General features: G+C 54.9%; 2 protein-coding genes across 4 annotated transcripts; both read right to left on the bottom strand.

Moving 5' to 3' along the window:
• Window positions 1–718: 718 nt before the first annotated feature.
• Window positions 719–13,929, bottom strand: FDFT1 (farnesyl-diphosphate farnesyltransferase 1). 2 transcript variants are annotated; one of them, XM_083830734.1, is made up of 8 exons: window positions 13,750–13,929; window positions 11,916–12,013; window positions 8,592–8,775; window positions 7,111–7,239; window positions 6,497–6,688; window positions 5,364–5,540; window positions 4,229–4,381; window positions 719–2,313 (listed from the first exon to the last, which is right to left on the bottom strand). In XM_083830734.1, exons 1-8 carry the CDS (start codon window positions 13,849–13,851, stop codon window positions 2,092–2,094), a joined length of 1,257 nt encoding a protein of 418 aa, XP_083686860.1. In that variant the 5' UTR covers window positions 13,852–13,929; the 3' UTR covers window positions 719–2,091. The 2 variants fall into 2 exon arrangements, with proteins under 2 accessions (XP_083686860.1, XP_083686861.1); XM_083830735.1 differs by lacking the exon at window positions 13,750–13,929 and having other exon boundaries at window positions 11,916–12,232.
• A 1,152-nt stretch (window positions 13,930–15,081) lies between these two features.
• On the bottom strand, window positions 15,082–20,876 carry NEIL2 (nei like DNA glycosylase 2). Of its 2 annotated transcripts, none has more exons than XM_083830740.1 (5): window positions 20,718–20,876; window positions 18,308–18,499; window positions 17,685–18,001; window positions 16,569–16,765; window positions 15,082–16,246 (listed from the first exon to the last, which is right to left on the bottom strand). In XM_083830740.1, exons 2-5 carry the CDS (start codon window positions 18,443–18,445, stop codon window positions 15,930–15,932), a joined length of 969 nt encoding a protein of 322 aa, XP_083686866.1. In that variant the 5' UTR covers window positions 18,446–18,499; window positions 20,718–20,876; the 3' UTR covers window positions 15,082–15,929. The 2 variants fall into 2 exon arrangements, with proteins under 2 accessions (XP_083686866.1, XP_083686865.1); XM_083830739.1 differs by having other exon boundaries at window positions 20,679–20,875.
• Between the last annotated feature and the right edge of the window lie 240 nt (window positions 20,877–21,116).

Genomic DNA, 21,116 nt, shown 5'->3' with positions numbered 1-21,116 from the left:
GTTTTGGAGAATTAGAAAGCAGATCACAGAGGATGCTCCACCAGGGACCAGAGGGAAGCCAGGGGTGTAGGGCTGGGGAAACAGGGATGTAGCCAGGCACCGGAAAGCACGGCAGCAGCCCAAGGGTGCTGTGCCCCGACCCCTGCTGAACACACTGCGTTCAGCCCCTTGGACCTTCTGCTGCAGGCTTTTAGGCAAGGAAACCTCCAGACCAAGCCCAGGGCTACAAAGCTGGCACTGCTACGAGAGTATGGAGTAAACCGAGAGGTGGGATACAGGTAGCTGGGTAGGGTATAGCAAGGCTGGAGCTCAAGAGATGAGCAAGCAGCAGCTGTAGAATAGGCCGGTCTTGACCTTGAAAGGTTTCTAGAGAGCAGCAGAGCCCCCAGAAGGGCTGCGTGTAGTCTCCCAGGCTGCAACATGCTCTAAGGCTCCAACTCACCTCCTGCCCGGCTCCAGCTCCATCCCAGAAGAGCAGAGAAGGTCCCCAGTGTAGGCACAGCTTCCCCACTCCTCCTCTTCCCAACAGGGACCGGTATAAAAGTCAACGTACTGAGCTTTAGCTGTCTCCCCCCTGGTTACAATTCAGTTTTCAGGCCCAACCTATAGGGTATTACTGTGATGCCCTGCAAGGAAGCATCTGCACTTCATGTAACTTGTGCAACAGTGGGGAACTAGAACAATAAGAGAAATCAAGGCGGAAGAAATTCTCAAACACTTTTTTCTTTTTTCCAAAGAAAACTTTAATGTCAACAAGACAGGAAGCTGCACAAAGGGAGCTACCGCAAGTTTCTTAAACAACAGCTTAAAACTATCTACATAGGTACTCGTGGAGTAGGGCTGCTTCCTCCAAGTAACAGTCTGGCCACACAGGCTTGGCCTTGCAAAGGCCACCAAACGCCCCTGGTAGGGGTAGGCTTTGCCCTGTCCTGCCCCAGGCTGTCCCCCCCCCATCACACAGTCAAAGCAGCAGTGAGGGATTAGGGTCACTGAAAGCAAAAATCCAGGAAAACAGGACTTGAAAGTCGTTTCCTCTTCCCACCCCTGGCGTTCCCTGTGGGAACGCAGCCTGCTTGAAGTCCAGGCTGATGGGTCTCGAAGCAGCAGTGGAAAGCTCTTCCAGTTTGCACGTCAGACTCACTCACAGCACCCCGAGCTGCAGCCAAGTGGGCCAGGAAAACCTGCCTGGGCCACCCCAGGCTCCCTCTGGGCTACAAAAGTGCAGAGCCCAGAGCATGCAGCAAAGGTGGGTGGCCGTGCTCACATCGCGCTCGGGGTTATTAGCCCAGGGCAACTCCTGCCCACCCCCTTTCACCACCTCCCCAGCTGCTAAAACCCAAAGCTTTGCAACGCACAGTGCCACCTGTACGAAGGAGCTGCAAGAGCTGGCTTTGGGCACGGTGCACGTTCCAGCAGCCAGAGCAGCACGCCTCCGACACTGAGCAAGGAAAGGGCTCGTTTCAAGCCTAGCAGCCTCCTCAAATACAACAACAGAAAGGTGAAGATCGCCCCTGGTTCCAGGTGCCAGGAGGGCAACCAGCCTGGGCTGGTGGCCAGAAGATGGCCAGAGCTTTCTGCTGGCTAAGTGCAGGGCCTCCTGGCTGAAGCCAGAGCCCTGCGCGTGGGGAAAAGGGGCTGTGTAAGAAAGGGAGGCCAAACCCAAAAAAGGCTCCCGTCCCGCGGCTCTGAGCTGGAAAGGGGTCTCAAATCTCAAGCAAGAAAAGAGGCAGCTGGAGTTTCTACTTCAACCATCCTAACCAAAAAAAAAAATAAAAAAATCAACTCAGTAGTAATCAGGTAAACCATCCAACAGGAAAGGAGGGAAAAACCAAAATCCAAATTCAACCCCAAACAGTAAGACTCCGATTGGTGCTTGCAACCAGCCACGCAGGCAGCAAGAGAGGTGAGGAGGGGAGCCTGGCGATGCCATGCTGTCCCCCCAGGGGCTCCAGGCCACCGGCGCCCCGTCCTCATCACCGCCCGCGGGCCCGGTGGCACCCGGCTGTCCCCACCAGCAGGGGCAAGGAGCCTCCCGCCTCTGCTGCCCGTCCGCCGACGCGACCATCTCATCTCCCACCGCCTGCCCGCCCTTCAGTTCTCGCCCGCCTGGACGTACTCTTCGGCGGCCTTGGAGATGGTGCTGAGGTACTGCCAGCTGAGGGCGGCCAGCAGCATGGCGCACGACAGGTAGATGGGGGAGTAGTGGTGGCGCGAGGCCATGGGGCCGCCGGGCAGGCTCATGGCGCGGATGGAGGCGATGATCTGCTGCGTCTTGTTGGACGAAGGGTCCGTGCTGGGGATCTTCTGGTAGATCTGGGGAGGGGAAGGAGGAATAATGGGCTCCTTAAACAAGGGAAACACATGCACGGAAGAGGAAGGCTCGTGGGGCACAAGGCATGGTCCTCAGGAGTTAACTCGGTGGGGGACTGCCCTGGAGCAGCAGGCCCAGGGAGGTGATCGTCCCCCTGAACTCTGCTCTGCTGAGGCCGTACCTCGAGTGCTGTGCTCACTTTTGGGCCCCTCACTACAAGAAGGACATCGAGGCCCTGGAGCGTGCCCAGAGCAGGGCTACAAAGCTGGTGAAGGGCCTGGAGCACAAGTCCTGTGAGGAGCAGCTGAGGGAACTGGGGGAGTTTGGTCTGGAGAAGAGGAGGCTCAGGGGAGACCTTATTGCTCTGTGCAACTGCCTGAAAGGAAGGTGTGGGGAGCTGGGGGTCAGCCTCTTCCCACAGGTAACCAGTGACAGGACTATTAGGAAGAACTTCTTTACTGAAAGGGTTGTTAGGCATTGGAATAGGCTGCCCAGGGAAGTGGTTGAGTCACCACCCCTGGAGGTCTTTAAAAGCCGTTTAGATGTAGAGCTCAGTGATCTGGTTTAGTGGAGGACTGGTTAGTGTTAGGTCAGAGGTTGGACTCGGTGATCTTGGAGGTCTCTTCCAACCTAGATGATTCTGTGATTCTGTAACTAGAGGGAACGGCCTCAAGTTGTGCTAGCTGAGGTTCACGTTGGACATGAGGAGACGTTTCTGCTCAGAAAGAGCAGTCAGGCATTGGGACGGGTTGCCCAGGGAGGTGGTGGCGTCAGAGTCCCCGGGGGTGTTCAAGGAAAGGTTGGACGTGGTGCTTAGGGACATGGTTTAGTGGGTGACGGTGGTGGTAGGGGGATGGTTGGACCAGATCATCTCGGAGGTCTTTTCCAACTTTCATGACTCTGTGATTCTGTGATTCTAAGGCCCAGCTGCTGCATGGGGCCCGGGCCCGCTTCCCTTGAGAAGTGCACTAAGCCAGGCAGCCTCTTGAGGGCACCCCGTGATGGGAGATGGGCTGCAGGGCCTCCAACACAATCCATTGACTGACTACAAGCGGTGCTGCTGGGGCAAGCGGCTCTAGCCCAGCAAACCTCACTCACTGCTGGCATGCTGCAGCCCACCCCAAACCAGGTAACAGCCACCTCAGTCGGATAATCCCATTGTTTTGGGGGTCTTCTTTTCATGGTCTGTATGAGTTTTCTGGAGGACAGCAGACCTTCCTCTAGGCTAAGGCGTCACTGTCCCTTGTCATAGGTTTGGTCTGCCTGCACAAGAAGCTCTAATAACTCACGGTTTTGGGTCTCCCTGATGCAGAATTATCTAACAGCCCTTATCATCTAACAGCCCTCACTGGATTATTTTTTCCCCTAGGAGTCCACCCACCAGCTGTCCTTCCGCATAAACTCTTAACACCCACAGCGCCCCAAAGCCAGGAGTCCCACTGCTTAACAACCTGAGACGAGCTGCCCTCATTTACTGCTGCCCATGAAGTGGAACCACAGACTGCATCACACTCGCTGCAACTCCGGACACGGTGTAAACAAGAGCGCTCCCCATGGAGCTGTCTGCGGGCAGGTGATGCAACCTGTTCAGAAGCAGCAGTCCTCTTGCTCGCTCAGAGAGAGGAAGCCCTCACGCTGGGAAAGCTGACTCATCTTGCTCTTGACCAGAATGAAGGCAAGACCTTGGTCTCTGCCTCTCAACGCAGGCGCAGACCGAGGGCGTATTTAAAGAATGTCAAGCAGCCAGTTTGGTCCAGGCCAAAACCATGTCAGGCATCGCCATGCCCTGGTGATGGACTAATAGAGACGTAACGAAGAGATTAACAGGTTCATGGGTCTGCAAGGGACTGCCAGTTCCACACCAGGAACAAGAACAGCAACAGCCAGAAATGACTCGAAGCAAGCTGCTCAACCTACCTCTTCCACATACTGGTACATGATGGCTTTGACAGCCTGTATGTTTGTGGCATCCATCATCAGAGTGACGGCTTGTCCCTTCCGGATCTTCACTACGCCCCTGAACACCTGCTTGTTGTTATAGCAGGCGGCCAGAGTGGCGATGGCCATCACCTAAGCAGAAAAACAAAGAGCCCTCACTGCATTGCAAGGAGCCTGCCCAGGGAATAACCTCGGCCCAAGCAAAATCAACGGCAAAACACCGGAGTGGAACCGCAATCCCACCTACAGCACGCACAAGCAAAGAAAGAAGAGAGAAGAGAATAAAACAGGTCGGAGTTTGCTCTAAATAAAGATACCTTCACTGGGTGCATTTCCTGGCTCTCTGATGGATTATTGCAGCTGCGGGATGACTTGACAAAGAGGCAGCATGCATTATGTCAATTAATAATGTGGGTGACTTTGACAACCCAAATGTTGCCTGCCATTCCTGCCCCCAGCCCCACTTTGGACATTCAGTGCCTCTTCCATAGTTTTTTGGTTTGGTTTGGTTTAGATTTTAAAGACACATAAAATTTCTACATCTCTCAAATTTGTTTCAGTTCAGTGAATAACCCTAAAAGTGAATTGCGATTGAGGGTCACGTATCTATCCCCATGGTTTTGGCCTGACTTCAAATGGGAGGACAAAGAGGCCTTCGCATTCATGCCGTGGATATCCCCTGCCAACTGGGGAACCGGGCCCGGCAACCTGCAGCAGCCTTGGAAGGCGCTGATGGCCTCCTGCAAGTGCAGCCTAAGGGTACCTAAGAACCAGAGACTTCCTCAAGATACCACCGCCAAGGGCAAAAGCAAGGAACTAGAAGAACAACGGGCTGTCTGAGAAGGAGCAATTGCCTTGGGAAAGGTGCCTTTCTCAGAGACTAGGAAGTATCGGTGTCTATCGCTTGTCTCAGGCGAAGCACAGAAATTAGCAGCGTCTTTTGGCTGCTCCAAGGAGGTGGTGTCCTAGATTGGACTAGATGATCTTTCAAGGTCCCTTCCAATCCCCAGCATTCTGTGATTCTCTCACAGATCTGATACGTAACCCTTCTGCCTCCAACTCCTCATCAGCTGCGCTGCAGATGACGAAGAACCACTCGAAAGCGATAACCTACCTGGGGGATCGCACAGAAGTTGAAGACGCTTTGGTTTTTCAGGCGGGACAGATACGTAAGGACATCGGGGACGTGGTGGAGAGCGTTGGTGATGAGCTCGTTCAGACACTGGACAGCCATATCTATGTTCTCTGGTTTGGCAAGGTCCGAGAGCTTTTTTGCATATCTGCTCCAAACCTGAAGAGCAAGGTAAGAACTCAAGTTAGAGGGTACATTCATGCTGCGAAGGAGACATCAGTAAGTCTGAGGTCTGGGGGAAGAACCCCCACAGCCTTGAAGGGCTAGGGCTTACGAGGCTACAGAAGAAAGGAAAGGCTCCGGAAACCTGACAGTAGCCTTCATATATGCTAAGAGTATGAAGAAAAAGGATGTATCTTCATGTCTTCTATAGGTAGGGCAAAGAAGTACAGCTCATGTGCCAGGCTGGTATCGGGAAATGTTCTATCAGACAAGGTCTGCCATGTGGGGGAGAGAAAGAAAATTCCTTGGAGGGCTTCAAGAACAGCAGACAAGCATCTGTCTGACAGGCAGAGTTGATCCTGCCTTCGGGAATAGACTAGGTAACCTCCCAAAAACCTCACCCAGTCTTTTTCTCCCTCATTCCCGGATCTGACTTAATAGGGAGAGGGGAAAAAGCTGCCCAACAAGCTCTTAGCAGTGGGGGGAAGACATCATCTTGTCACCACATCAGTACCCAACAGCTGTAGATAGATGTAGGACTTCTGACTCAGGTGTCATTTGAAGAACTGCTATTATTAAAGGAATGTACAACCAACAGCAGCAACCTTAAAATTGAAGCAGACTGTCAAATCTCTCCCATTAACTTTGATTTAAAGGGATGTGAAAGACACCACAATTTTAGCTGTGCGTGGCCCATTAGCTACATCCACAACAGATCTTGGACAGAAGTCCGAGAAGATTGTCAAGGGACACGAACAAACAAGCCAAAGCAGTGGAAAAACCCTGGCCGTAGGGATTTTGAAGAAAATTCTAGGAGGAACTCTTCCAACGACAGGCTGCAATGCACTATCAGAGCAGCCAAGACAGTACCTACATTATTTATTAGCACAGTACGTGCAGTTCCTCATGAAGCACAGCAGAAAAGCTTGCCCAACAGCAGTGCTCTCCCTTACCTCTCTGGGCCAGAACTCCCTTCCCTCCAGCTGGTCCTCCAGATAGTCACGGATGATGTTGGTTTTCTGCAGGAAGAGGCCCATGGAGTTTGCCAGCTCCGTGTCCTGTCCGACAATCGGATCTTCTAGCTCTGATGCAGAGAATAGACGGGAAAGGCCTATCCCCACCAGCCCAGCTACGTAGTGACAGTACTGGGACGCACCGGGAGGGCAAGGGACAAAAAAAAAAAAAAAGATAAAAGGAACAGTTACAAAGAGCTGCCCACTTTGCACAGCACATTTTACAAAAGTGATGCTTAGGAGGTAATTCGTGGTGTGTTTTCTGCAAGTTCTCCTTACACATCAGCTTTCCCATGCCCAAACACCTTGCCAAGGGTGTCCTCTGTCACGTCTGTGACTGTTGGTGCTACCAAATGAGCTGCCCGCAAGGGGACCCAGAAACGTGCTGGTGGGGGACACCACCAAGCCGCTGGTGAAATCTTCCACACCATCCCTCCACAGCTGCCCTGCATTGAGGAATAGCTCCCCACGATAAGGGAAGCTGCACGTGCAGACCTTCAGGCCCCAGCAAGGTAACTTTCCTACTGATGTTGAGCGCGTCTGGGTTGACTTACCTTATCCCACTCACGCTGAGAATCCACCTTCTTCTCCAAGAACTCGGCCATCCCGACGCCCATCTTGTGACAAATGTCTGAAATCACATCCTGGTAGACTTTCGACAGGTTCCTGAACTCCATGGAGATCTGCAGCACAAGCCAGCAAGAGGAAACAAAGACAGCAGGAAAAAAAATAAAAGTCAGCAGAATTCAACATTTACTAGCGGACGAGAAAAAGACTTGTTTAGCAGGCTCTTATCCCACCCTAGCTAGAGATCTAGGACAACTCCCCCAGCAAGAGTTGTTTCAAGGCCCGCCAAGCACAGGCTCTCTCCGTCCTCAATCTCAACAATACAATCTCTGGCAGCAGATCAGACACGGCGATATCTTTGGGAGGACTCTGCAGCCTTGGACCGGTATCATCTGGGAGGTGCAGGACAAAACTAGCTACGTGCAAAGTTGTTTCTCGAAATTTATGAGAGCATCCCATCATGACAACCATGGGAAGGAAAGGGGAGGTTCCTGGTGCTCTGTTCTCCTGAGCCTTTCCAGCTTTGGCTCTTGCAAGACACATGAGTGCCCTTCGCACAACGGGAAAGGCATCAAACAACAGGGAGAGTGTGAGATCCCCCTCCTGCATCTCCACAATCTTCTCAGTGATTCAGCTGCTGTGTAAATTAAGCGCATGGGCTCAGCTTCAGTCTGAGGGGCTGGGATCCCCTGCGCAGAGAAGAACTGCTGGTGAGCGCATCCCTACCAAATATTATTAAAATCATACCTGAATATGAACTGCCATCACCTGAGCGCATAACGCAAACAAAACGGAGAACAATGAAGTTCCCCAAACAGCTTACCTACAGAAAATCTCTTCTAAAGTACCACGGCAGTGGCATACAAGCCACGTCTCTATCGCCATACACTAACAACTCCCTGGCACAGCTCCCTCCTATCCCATGCGTCCCAGGCAGAGCCTCGAAGTTTCCACTACGCCTTGTTTCTCCAGACGACTACCCCTTTCCCACTGCTACGGAAAGCCTGACAAGGACAGAAGAAATTTAAAGCGGAAGAAGGCTGAGCAAAGCAGAACTTCCTCCAAAAAAATGAAATGCTTTTTTCTATATTATACCGTTTCTTCAACAGAGCTTTAAAAACAAAGCAAAAAACCCAATCCACCAGCTATTTTTGATCAACGTGAGCAACAGCAAGACAGGTTTAATACTGTTTAACTTGCTGCGGGAGATGCAGATCCCCTGCGCCTTCATTTTAGAAAGATCCTTAAACTATGAACAGCAGCGGTGCTTTTTATCGTAAGCTCTATGCTGAAGACCTCCAGACTCCTGCAGATCCCGAGCAGATCCTGCAGGACTGCTGCAAACGTTGTTCCTCCCATAAGCTGGACACCAGGCAAGTCTTCCTCTGCTCGAAGGGTCACAGGACAGCAAACCCATAAAATGTACGGGCTCTGCACCAGGAACCCGATGCTCCTGCGGGTGCCTTACCGTGGGGAAGTCCTCCAGCACCTGGCGGTCCTTCTCCTTGCTCTCCATGTACTTCCAGTCCGGTTGATAGAGATAGGAGTGAAACTCGTGCAGCATCGGGACCTTTACGTCCAAGCTGATGGTCATATCATCCTCTATGGTGTCCAGGGCACGCAGAACTAGGTAGAAGATACAGACGGCATGTCTGCGGGGGGAGAGAAAACAATCGTCCCTTACTCAGGATTGCTTGTTATTTGGGAAAAGCAGCTTAGGTTCATCGCACAGCCTCATTTCCAGCTCGCCACCACGCACGTGCCGCCAGATTGACGGTGTAACGTAACAATAAATGTCTTAGGAATGAGCTGCTCAAACACCAGGGCAGCAGGAGCGGGTTGGGGATGGGGAGCACCCGTCTGCCCTGCTCAGGACTCCGCAGCCCTGCTCTGACTCCAACCTAAAGCTCCACACAAGCTCCTCGTGGGCTGACCCCCGGGAAAGCTGCAGCACGCCCGAGCCGGGGTTGGAAACCTGGCTTTCTCCTCGGAGCAGAGCGTTCCTTGCAAGGCTTTTCTGGCTATTTACCACTGGGCAGGGCACTGCAAAATCCAAGCCCGCGAGCGAGCTCCGAGGCTCTCGGCCAGCGCTCGCTAGGACCCGGGGGACAGAGCCCGAGGTCTGTTTACAGGAAAAAAAGCAAATTCCAAGCAAGGACGGGGAGGAAAGCAGGTGGGAGTGTTCCTACTGCTGCCTCCGCTCTGCACCTGGAGCCCTTTTAGCAAGCCTGGGGGGAATAAGAGGACCTCTTACGGTGCAACGGGAACACCAGGGTGGGCAGACAGAGCCAAAAAGGCTCCAGATATATCTCAGGCTTGCCGCACCCAAGCCACGCAGGAAGGAATCGCAGCGGAAGGGCACTGCTGCGAGGGGAAGCCCAGAGAAGATGGCATTTCCCTCCCGTCCCCCTGGCACGAGGCGCTGAGGCTCTGGCAGCGCTCAGCCCGTGTGCCCGAGCACCCCGGCAGAAACCTTGGGCTCCCCGCTTCCCCAGAAACCTCCCCAAATGAGAAATGCTGGATTTATGCAGTAATTCCCCAAATCTTAATGAGCAGCGACGCTCCGAAGAGGCGATGCGCTCATTAATTGCTTGCCAAACAGCCACTAGCTGGGATTGCTTAAGCGTTAATTGTTAGGTGAAGGCAGCGCTCTCCTGGGACGAGCAACGCACAAGCAGCAATTCGGCAGAGAAAAGAGAGCGGTCTTTCGAGGCAGCACTTCAATTTGGCACTTTTTTCCTTTAATTAAGGGATATCAGAAGGGTAATCTGAGTTGAACAAAAGCCACCGGCGAAGCCAGGCTTTGTTTGAGGACAGCAGCACGGTCCTGGAAGAAAATCACGGTGGATGAGAAGAGCTCGCTCCTACAGAACAAGGCCCCCTTCCCAAAAAGATGCCCTAAACACACGGCAACGGGCTGGATAGGGCCCTGGCACACGCAGCACAGGATTTATAGGGCCAAAAAGAAACCAAGCCAGATGAGGCCAAGCCTCCCAGCCCAGCAAATCGATTCCTCCGGTACCGCTGCTGCTCCGGCGCCGCGAGCATCACCTGCCAGTCCTGCCTCTCCCTCCCTCACCCCCAAACTCTCCAAACGCAGCTTCGGAAAACGAATTTCTCCTGATCCGCTACAGAGCCGGGGCCATAATTCAGCAGCAATCCCCGCACGTAGGTTGCAAACAGCCGCCGACAGCATTTTTAGGATGCCAGGCAGGAGTTTCCGTGCCCTGGGGACAGGGAGCCTTCACCGTCCCGGTAAGCTACAACAAGGGGAGGATTAAAGAGCAGAAAAGACAGACAGGAAAAACCACCAGCACCCCGCGCAGATTACAAGACTAGCAGCACCCCATACAGACACCGCAAACACGTTGCGAGGTGTTTTATGGATTGGCACCTTCGCTTCTCCTTTTGGCTGTTATAACAGGGGAAAAAATAAGTTCGGTTTTTGGCCCCGCTCACGCTTTTCCAAGCCGCTGGATTTCTTGGCTTTTCCTGCAAACCGTTTCACAAACGCTGGAGCGCGGCCGCGGGGCAGCGTCCCAAACGCCAGCCCCGGGCTCGGGAACCAGCAGCTTCCCCAGGATTCGGGCACAACACACGCACCTAGTCCTGGGAACCCCCGCTTTTAACCGTTAACACGGCGCAGGATTGATCGGGGAAGCTCCCCAGACTGAAAATTAGGAACTTAAGTGAATATTTGGTGGGCGGAAAGAGATGCACAAGACCCCAAGCTTGCATCCCCCTTTTCTGCAGGGGTCAGCAAGGGCTGTAAAGCAAACCTGGGGGCCCAGCGAGCCTCGAGGACCCCCGGGATGGAGGTCTCGAGGCTGCTGCTTCCACACCCACCTCTCTGTCAGGCTCCAGACCCTCGGTCAGCCCCGGCTTTCTGCTCGCCTCCTCCCGCCGTGCCTCTCCAGCCCTCCCGGCCGGCGTGGCACCCAACGCCAGCTCCCGACGCTGCCAGGACGCGCATTCCCAGGGTGTCACGGACAGCACACGGGCTCTGCCTTTAACCTCCTGCTGCCAGACGAGCTGCAGCGACCGTCGGCGGGCCCAAAAAAACCCCGGAGCCCTGCTGCGTGGGGAGGGAGCAGCCGCGCCAAGGAGCCCGGGGGCATCGCGCGGGCACCGCCGCGCTGATTTGGGCGGGAGGGCCTGGGGTCCAAGGTTCCCCCCTCAAAAAAAAAAACAATCCCAAATGAGCAGACCCGGTGCTTAGGGGCACTGCACAGACCCCCCCAGTACCCAAACTGAGCAGCCCGAGTACTTGGGGGCATGACAAAGACCCAAGCAATGCCCAAACTGAGAAGCCCCAGTGCCTGGGGGCGTTGCACAGACCCCCCCACAGTACCCCCCAAACAGCCCCAGCGCTTGGGGGCATTGCGCAGACCCCCCCAGTACCCAAACTGAGCAGCCCCAACGCTTGGGGACACTGCACGAACCCCCCCAGCACCCTTCCTAAGCAACCCGAGTGCCTGGGGGCATTGCACAGACCCCTCCAATACCCCAACCAAGCGACCCCAGTGCTTGGGGTCACTGCACGGATCCCCCCAATACCCGAACCGAGCAAACCCAATGCTCGGGGGCATTGCACAGACCCCCCCCCCCCCCCAAGCAACCCCAGTACCTGGTGGCATTGCACAGACCCGCCCCAGCACCCCCGCCAAGCAACCCCAATGCTCGGGGGCACCGCGCAGCCCCCTCCCACACCCCCCAAGCAGCCCTGGTGCCCGGTACCATTGCACCCACACCCCCCCCACCCTCAGCTGTGCCTCCCCCCCCCCCAGCTCACCGCAGCTCTCCGTCCAGGGCCTGGATGACGGCGGCGAAGCTGCGGCTGGTCTGGTTGAGGTAGCGGTAGCAGGTGCGGAGGCCGAGTCCCAGCGAGTCCTGGGGGGACAACGGGGGGCACAGGGCGGGTTGGAGGCGAGGTGGGGCCGGAGGAGACGGGGGGCAGGGGGCGGCAGCCCCGCTGCGCTGCCCCCGCCGCCCCCCGCCCCGCAGCCGCCCCAGGGCTGCCCGGGGGGGTCCCCGCGGGGGGGACAGCGCCAGGGTGCGCTTGAACAGGGACACAGCTTTGGTGCTGGCCGCCATCGGGGAGGAGGCGGCGGGGGGGGGGCACCAAGGGGGGGTCACCGAGCCCGCTCCGCCCCGTGACCGCCCCCTTAACCCGCTGAGCGCCCGGCATGGCGTTGGGCACGGCACGGGAGGCTGCAAGCTGCTGGGAAGCACTGGGCAGGGGCAATGCATGGGAAGCACCGAGCTGTTGCAAGGCACAGGGGGCCAGGGCAATGCATGGGAAGCACCAAGCTGCTTGGAAGCACCAAGCTGCTGCAAAGCTCCGGGCTGGGGCGATGCACGGGAAGCACGAAGGTGCTGGGAAGCTCTGGGGCAATGCACACGAAGCACCAAGCCGCTGCAAGGCACGGGGGCTGGTGCAATACAAGGGAAGAACCAAGCTGCTGCAAGGCACCAGGGCCGGGGTAATTAATGCACGGGAAGCACCGGGGCAATGCACGGAGGTAGCAAGCTGATGGGAAACTCCCGGGGTGCTGCAATGCATGGGAAGCACCAAGCTGCTTGGAAGAGCTGGTGCCCGTGCGATGCATGGCAAACACCAAGACACTGCAAAGCACCGGGGCCGGTGCAATGCACAGGAAGCACCAAGCTGCTGCAAAGCATCAGGGCGGGGGCAATGCATGGCAAACACCAAGCTGCCGGGAAGCACCGGGACAACGCAGGGGATGCACGAAGCTGCTGGGAAGCACCAGGGCCGGTGCAATGCACAGGAAGCATCAAGCTGCTACAAGGTGCCAGTGCAATGCACGGGAAGCACCAAGCAGCTGCCGGGGTAATGCACAAGAAGGAACCATCAAGCTGCTGCAAGGCGCTGGTGCAATGCATAGGAAGCCCCGTGCTGCTGCAAGGCATCGGGGCAGTGCAACGCACGGGAAACACCAGGACAACGCATGGCAATCACCGAGCTGCTGGGAAGCACCGGTGCAGTGCACGAGAAGCTCCAAGCAGCTGCAAGGCAGCCGGGCCGGTGCAACGCAAGGGAAGCACCAAGCTGCTGCAAGCAGCCGGGCTCGGCGCAATGCACGGGAAGCCGGTAACCGGTGCAAAGCACGGGCAGGACCAAGTCGCTGCAAAGCGCCGCTGTCGGTGCAATGCCCCGGGAGCAAGAAGCACGCTGCAGGGCAGCACCGGGGGCCTCGGATGCTCCGAGCCGGGCGCACCGCCCCAGCTGCTGCAACGCACCGCGAGCACCGAGCCGCTTCCATGGGGGCTGCTGCGACGCGTGCAGCACCCGGGGGCGCCCAGGACCCCCGAACCCGCTGCAATACGCACGGGAAGCACCAAACCGGGGGCGCGCAACGCCCGCAACCGGCTCCGTGCACGCCAAGCAGCGGTGCGCGCCCAGCTGGGTGCCGATGCAAAGCACGGGGGGCCGTGCAAATCCCGGGGAGCGATGCTCAGCGCGATGCCAAGCCCCGGGAGCATCGCAAAGCTCCCCCCGGGCATCGCAAAACCCCCCCAAAACCCGCAGCGGGGCCGCGCACGGAGCCCTCCCGCCCCCCTCCATCACCCCGGGGCCGCGCCCCGGGGCATCCCCAGCCTCTCACCGGGTCGATGCGCGGCATGACGGCCCGGTAGCCGCCCATCTTGAAGCGCAGCAGGTTGTAGATGTCCTCGGGGTGCCCCAGCCATGTCCGCAGCAGCTCCATGGGGGCCCCGCTGCCCGCGCGCTCCCGACGCCGCCAGGCGCGCTCCCGACGCCGCTCCCCCCCCCTCCTCCTCACCCCCCTCCCGCCGCTTAACCGCTGAGGGGGCGGGCCCCTCGAGCCCCCTCTCCGCCAATCAGCCCGCTCGCCCCATGGCTCGGCAGGCAGGCGGGAGCGGCTATTGGTCGGCTGCTCGTCGTACCAGAGGGGCGCCGGCCAATAGGAGGGCGGCGCGGCTGGGGTGACAGCCGGCGGCGGGCGCTGAGTGGGCGGCGGGCGCCGCGGGCACTCGCGTGGCGCCGGGAGCGCTGAGAGGGGAGAGGGAGGAGCTAAGATGGCGGCCGGCCTCCCCTCAGCGCCCGCGGGGCTCAGCTGCCGGCTGCCTTTGGTGGAGAGCTTGCTCCTAGCTCCCACCTGAGCCCTAGGAGCATTAAAATTGGAGAAGACCTCCCAGACTATCTCGTCCAGCCATCCCCTGACACCAATATCACCCATTAAGCCATGCCCCCAAGCACCACATCCAACCTTAAGTTCCCCCTTTCACTAATATCTCCACTAAACCCTGTCCCTAAGCACCCCATCCAACCATGAACTCCCCCTTCCACCACTATCACACACTAGACCCTGTCCCTAAGCACCCCATCCAACCCTTAAACATACCCAGGGACTGTGATTCCACCACCTTCCCCGTCAACCCATTCCAATGCCATGACACAATTTCACCTCAATTTTTATTTAGAAAGGGCACCCAAATCACCATACTTCATTTTCATTTCATACTTCATTTTTACTTCTCTTTCACTAAGAACTTGTCTCCCTCTGACAAACAGCCTCTCAGGCCTGGGCACAAGCTGAAAAACAGCTTGCAGGGCACACTCAGAAGTGACATTAGCCACCCCTTTTGTTACCAAAACCCCATAAATTCAGCAGCCCCATCACCCACAACCACTCAAAGGCATCGCAGTTCACAGGGGAGAGGCCATGAAACTCCTCTGGGAAGGAGCCTGCTATTGAGGCCTTGAATTCCAGCATTCCCAGGTGATTCACAATCCACCTTTAGATCCATGAGGTGTTTTCCTGCTGAGACACCCATACAGCTGAGCCAAACTGCTGGTGGCATCCTCTAACAGGGCAGCAAGAGATTCTGGAGTCCTCCCATTTGTGCTTATACCTCATGTTTTAACCAAGAAACCATCAAAAGAGACACAATGAACTTCAGCTGAACATCACCAGTTCTGTAATTCAGTTTTTATTTTTCACTCAAAAGTCAACAATCCATTGTTAAATTAAAGCCAAACTCAGGGAGAGAGAACTGCAACACTTTCTGCCCTACTGCATGGAGAGAGACAGCTCTGACAAGCTAGGGACGTTATCATCTATTTCCAAATCTTTCTACTTTCAAGATACCTTGAAGATCATGAGTTTTATGCAGTCCCCATCACAAACATTGTTAGATACCCCCACGTTGGTCAGGCTTGTGATCCTAGTTGTAACTGGGGTCCTTTCTGAGTCCCTCTCTTTGGAACCACCCCGGTACTTTGTTAAAGCTGATTTTTTTGACATCAAGACCTGGATTTGGCAGAGTTTGCCAGAAAACATCAGCCTGTCAGGGCAGATGCTCTGGGAGGCAGAGCTGAGCTACACCAAGCACCGCTGAGGTTTTCATCCCTTGGAAGGAGGCAGCTGTTCTCACAAGAGCTGACAGAGGAACAAACACTCATTTTTTAACCACACCTAAATCACAGCCCAACACACGCTTAACTCTGCTATAAACAGAGGTAGAATTATCTAACACTGAAGCAATCAAGCTGTGTAGACAGCCAGACCTACTCCTTTAACTCAACTCCATCTGAAGTCACTTTATTTGTACCAGGGTCAAGGATAAGAGTCTCAGTGACAGTAGTCACCTGCTCAACACCCTAAGCTTCCCATTTGCTGAAGCACAGACACCTCAGAACTGGTCAAACTTTTTACACTGTTTTGTCACCAAAAAAATGCAACCACTTTCTCCTTTTTACATCTCAGGAGATGCTTCAGGGACACCTAGACACCTTCCAGGAATCGAGGAACATAAAACCAGGTCACTCAGTGACTGGGGTAGGCTCCCCGACCCCTGACAGCACTGCAGGCTGGCACTGAGGACACCACCATGTGAGTCTCTTATATCCACTCAAGGGTCCAAAGGTTGCCTTCATCACCGCATGCCCAAGGGGACACCGCTCCTTGTGGTAGATCTGAAGGTGCAACCCTTCGCCACGCAGCTTGCTCTGTAGCCAGTCTGAGCTGAACTGAATGGCACAGTCAAGCAGATGCTCGAGATCTGAAGGCGCCAAAACAGATCCTCGTGTTAATGGATGGATCTTTGCCAGGTACAGGATCTCATTTTTAATTATGTTCCCTGCAAAGGGTCAGAAATAAGGAGACCATAAGGATATTTCTTATCGAGATGATGCAGACCAACAGCTTCCAGTCACTGTGACTTCTGCCTGGAAGATCACATCCAGCAATGCCATTCCCCGTATCAGAGATGGCATACAACAAGCAGACTTACAGCTGGGAATAAACCAGAGGACAAGTCCCTTCCCACTATCCATCGAGCAGATCTTCCTTTCTTTCACAAGTACAAGCCACCCACACTAAGACATTTCACTCAGCTCACAGGGTACACCCAAGTATACAAAACTCCCTTTCTTGCTCTGCCACTAAGCCCTGGAACTCACCCAGCCCTGAAAAATATCTCTGGTCCAAGAGGGTGTAGCAGACAGGGCTGGGCGCACGGAGGGCATCCAGCGCCTGGCCACGGTGGAACTCAGCAGAGAGGATATCAGACGCAGGATCAGCCACTGGAGATGAGCACCACTGCATTTGGCAGTTGTAGAAAACAAGGAAGCCTCCATTCTCAAAATGCAGAACCAGTCTGGGAGAAGCAGAGAAGTTAGTCTCTACCATAAACATCCGTAAACCATCTGTTATATTCTGGCCTGGCTGAAGAGATTTGCACAAAATAGAGCAGAAAGGCAGCAGCTTACAGTTAAAAAACACACACAAAGATTAGAAAGGGTCTGCACATAAGTTTGGAGAAAAACAGACTGAACATATTAGGCATCAGCCCATGGAGAGCAAATGCCCATCAGTTCCCATGAGAGCCAGGGAAACCTCTTGGAGGTACCAGTACCCCAAGGCTCCAAGGTCACCAGCTATAGTTTGGGCTCCGATAGCGGTATTTCAACTGCTGTCTCTAATAGCATCGCTACAGCCAGTGGTTTCAGCTACCCCAGATGTTCATCCAGAGCTTTTTTAGACATAACTGGGAGAAACTGGCATTTGGGGGCTATGATTCACTTTAGCAACCTAAAAGTTGTCTTTGAATAAAAGTCTTCACTGAACTGACACTGTGATTCGCCAGGCTGGCAGGCAACATGAAGCCCACAAGCGCCATCACTTAGATCTCTGAGATGAAACAAAGGAGATAAAACAGCAGAAAAAGGAAAGCATTGGAGAGGCCGTGGCTGGATGGAGGAGGCAGAAGGCAGCAGAGAGGAGAACACTTCTCACTAAGGGTAGAAGAATACTACTAAAACAAGGCATGTCCAAGGCAAACCACACCCAACTGATATTGCTGACAGGCTTCCATGACACCTACAGAACAGGAATCCCCAAACAGCAACCTACTATGGGGTCCCTGGTTGAACACACCCCAGACCTACTTAAAGACATACTTTTAAGATTTTAAGAGGAAGAAAACAAAAGGACAGAAGTACCCCCCCACACACACACACAAATTTAGTCTGAAACAGAAGACTGCCTCTCCAGAACGACAGAAGAACACCAAGTACCTGGGCACGGGGTCCTTCCAGTCTCCCCTCTTATTGGCCCGGTTTGCTCTTGAGAACTCGTTTGTCCGAACGCTGCCGAACAAGCCGAAGTGGAAGCGCAGCCAGCTGCCCGGACCCCCTACTGCACCTGGGGCATCAGGTCTGGAGCACTGGAGCTCCTGTGGCTCCTCTTCCTCAGGTTGTGTCTGTGGAGCACTGACCTGGGCAGGAGAACTTGTCCCGCTAGCAGCTTCTCCTTGCGGCACTGGCTCTTCCGTGCTTGGTCGTAAGGGACAGCCAGCTGCCACAAAGGCCAGGAATAAATTCTTCCCATGAACCTGAAGGAAAGGAAGGTGGGATGGACTGAGGATCTGCATTGCCTCCAACTGTTTCTGTACAAAGGGCTGTTATCTACAGCTTCTTCTAAGCAGAAAGCACATCACCCAACCCTTCACAGGATTCATTCGCATCTGAACCAGCCCTGGCAGAGCTCAGATCATCCCTTCTTCATCTACATGAAGCACAAAGCATCCAGATACTACTCTCATGTGAAGGCCTCTCAGAGGCTCCTGGCAGGCCAAAGGGCAGTGGCTTCCCTCCAGGGCCCACCATGGAGGGATATGGTCACCTTCAGCACAGCTCACCTGGGAGTCCTGGAGCCTCAAGGCATTCAGGTCATTCACATTTATCTTCCTGGTGCTTCCCCCCACCTTGGTCACCACCTGCCCCACAAAACGGGAGGCCAGCAGCTGGAACTTCCTCACCGAGGGGCCCTCTGGCATCCTGGCCAGCTGGTGGAGGAATGGCAGGACCTCCAAACACTGGGGACCCTAGAGCTGCAGGAAAATTTCCAGCTCAGAAACACAGTTAACAGTCAGAGGCTGAGCTCACATCCCCAGGAAGAGCTCACCACAAACCCCTCACCCCTGTTTTCCTCCTCAAGCCCCTTTGGCAGTGTCCATGGAGAGAGACAGGTCCGTTCCAGGACCAGGGAGGTGAGGAACCCCCATCCTTGGGGAATTTCACAATCTAGGTCCACCTGGCCCTAGGCAACCTGTTCTAACACTAGTTTTAAACTCACTTCAAGCAGGAAGTCGATGTGCAGATTGTCAGAAGCCTTTTTCCACCCCAGGTTTTCCAGGAGTCAAGAAGGTCTTAGACTGCTTAGCATCTCTCCTCACAAGGAAGAGAAGCTCACTGAACTCCAGCCACTGCTTCAGTCCCAGCACAAAGCAGGAACACAACCTTACACAGATGTTCCCAAAACAAAGCCAGTTGAGGCCATGGCAGCCATCCTTTTGCTGATAAGGGCACAGAGGCAAGCACAGCTCCCTGATCACCACTGGAGTTAGCACATCCCCTTGCTTTATCAGCTGCTTGTCCCTCCGTCACGGCATGGAGCAGGTTAGGGAGCAGGCACACTCTATTAACAGAGCCTGGGATCAGAGCCGAGACAAGGCAACACCATCCCACAGCATCCTGTTCCTCCCCGGAGGAAGCCACATCAGAACAACGTGGTTATTTCCAGCACAAGATCCCCACCACACGCTGCCGGCAGTCCTGAGGATTTCTGCCAGGACTGAGAGTACAAGAAACTCGAGGACACGGGAAGCAAGGCTTGGCTGCCATCCCACGGTGCCAATTCCCCCTGCAGACCAATCCCAGAGACCAGAGGCTCTGCTTCAAACCCCACAGCACCCAGAGAAAGGCTCTGAGCTACTTGGCACCACTCTGAGCTTGGTTTTCACATCAAGCATGCACGTGGGCGCCCACCAGCAGAGGCATCTGGGCTGGCTCTGACACAGCTGCTCTCAAATGCTGATCCCACAGGGCCAGGCAAGGCAGCGTGGCTATAAAAGCCTTCATGTGCTGCAACGAGCACAAGCCCTTTTGGAAAAGCTCCAAGAGGAAAATGCGTCAGAGAACATTACCTGGATCCGGTACCTTTCATTTAATGCCTTAACTGGTCACACGAACTGGAGAGCTTTTGCAGCAGTAAAAACCTGAGCTTTATCCCTGTGTCTCCTAGGGCAGGAGGTAATTATTTGCAGGCTGGCTCCAGTTACACCCATTTAGCTACGTGTTGTGTTCTGTAGGCTAAAGCCAGTACCAGGTCAAGAGTCACCCAGGAGGTGACAGATCCCCAGGATCAGCTGCTGGCCCTGGACACCGCTCAGCCAAGTGGCCTGCCCACGCCCCAGGTCCTTTTGGTCCTCCTCCCGATTATGTAGGCACAGGATTTGCACAAGGCAGCACAAAATGAGCCTCAGAGCAGCTCACGGCCAGAGCTGAGAGCTGCAGATCACCCGCAGAGCTTCACAGCTATGGTGCCACTGCCATGTTCTCCTACAAACGCTCCTCCACACAAACAAGAAGAGTGGTGGCACCTCCTGGGTGAGCAAGGGACACGCACTGGGAAAAAACAACCCATATCCCACCACAGCTTCACGGTGCTAACAGGGGTTTTGATGCACATGGGCCTGACTTTCCACATGCAGTTATAGGGGCACAGCCCTGCTCAGCCCACCACCTTCTACCTTCTCACCCTATAAAACCATTATCTCTCCAGTTTGCTCCAAACTTATGCACCAACAAGCCCAAGCCCCTCTACAAGGAGCCCCTGTAGCCACACACCAGCCAAGACCCCACAAGATGGGGGCCTTTACTTTTGCCTCCTGCCAGCTCCGCACTCCCTTCTCCCACCCCCCAAAACTGTATCCAATCTCACTTCACACCACTCCAAAACAACCCAGAGCTTCCCCCCCATTCTCCCAGGGGCAGCAGAAGGAACCCTATTATACCACACTCCTGGGGATAGGGTTCATCCAATGCCTTCACACACACAGCACAGCCCCCCCAAAACAAGCACCCATTGCACATCCCCTGTCCCAAAATCCTACAGCCAGCCCCCCCAACTACTGCCCTTCCCTGGGGCTGAGCAGTCCCCTCCCTTCTGCCCCTACCCCATTGCTTGCTTCTACTACCCCCAACCACCTCCCAAACCAGCATCATCACCTTCTTTCCAGCCTTCACAGCCCAACCTCTTCCACTCACATGCTTTAATGGAGAAAATGAGACCCTTCCCCTCCAAAAAAAATTAGCAGGGGAGCTCCCTAATTGGCTGGCGTGGGAGAAATGGGTGAGGTTTCAAGTGGTGGCCCCACCCAGCCCACCAGTTGCCCCAGGGACTGGATGAACTGGGAAGGAGCCTGGACGCCCCATGGCTGGGGGGATTGTGTGAGGGTTGTGAGCGCAGCCTTTGGTGGAAAAGTGATTTTGGCTTATGGGGGGCAGCTGGGAGCTCAGCTGGGAACTGTCAGGCTGAATCAGCAGAACAACTGTTAGTAAAAAGAGCAAAAAAAAGGTAAATTATGAGGGTATGAAAGTGCCTGGAGGAGCTTATCCTCTCTCCTCTGTGCTAGTGGAATTACCTGCAGGTTGGAAAACATGTTG

This window comes from Anser anser, assembly GCF_964211835.1.
Source record: "Anser anser genome assembly, chromosome: 3".
NCBI lineage: Eukaryota > Metazoa > Chordata > Aves > Anseriformes > Anatidae > Anser > Anser anser.
Note: the sequence above shows the minus strand (reverse complement) of the source record. Positions and strands in the feature narration are given on the sequence as shown.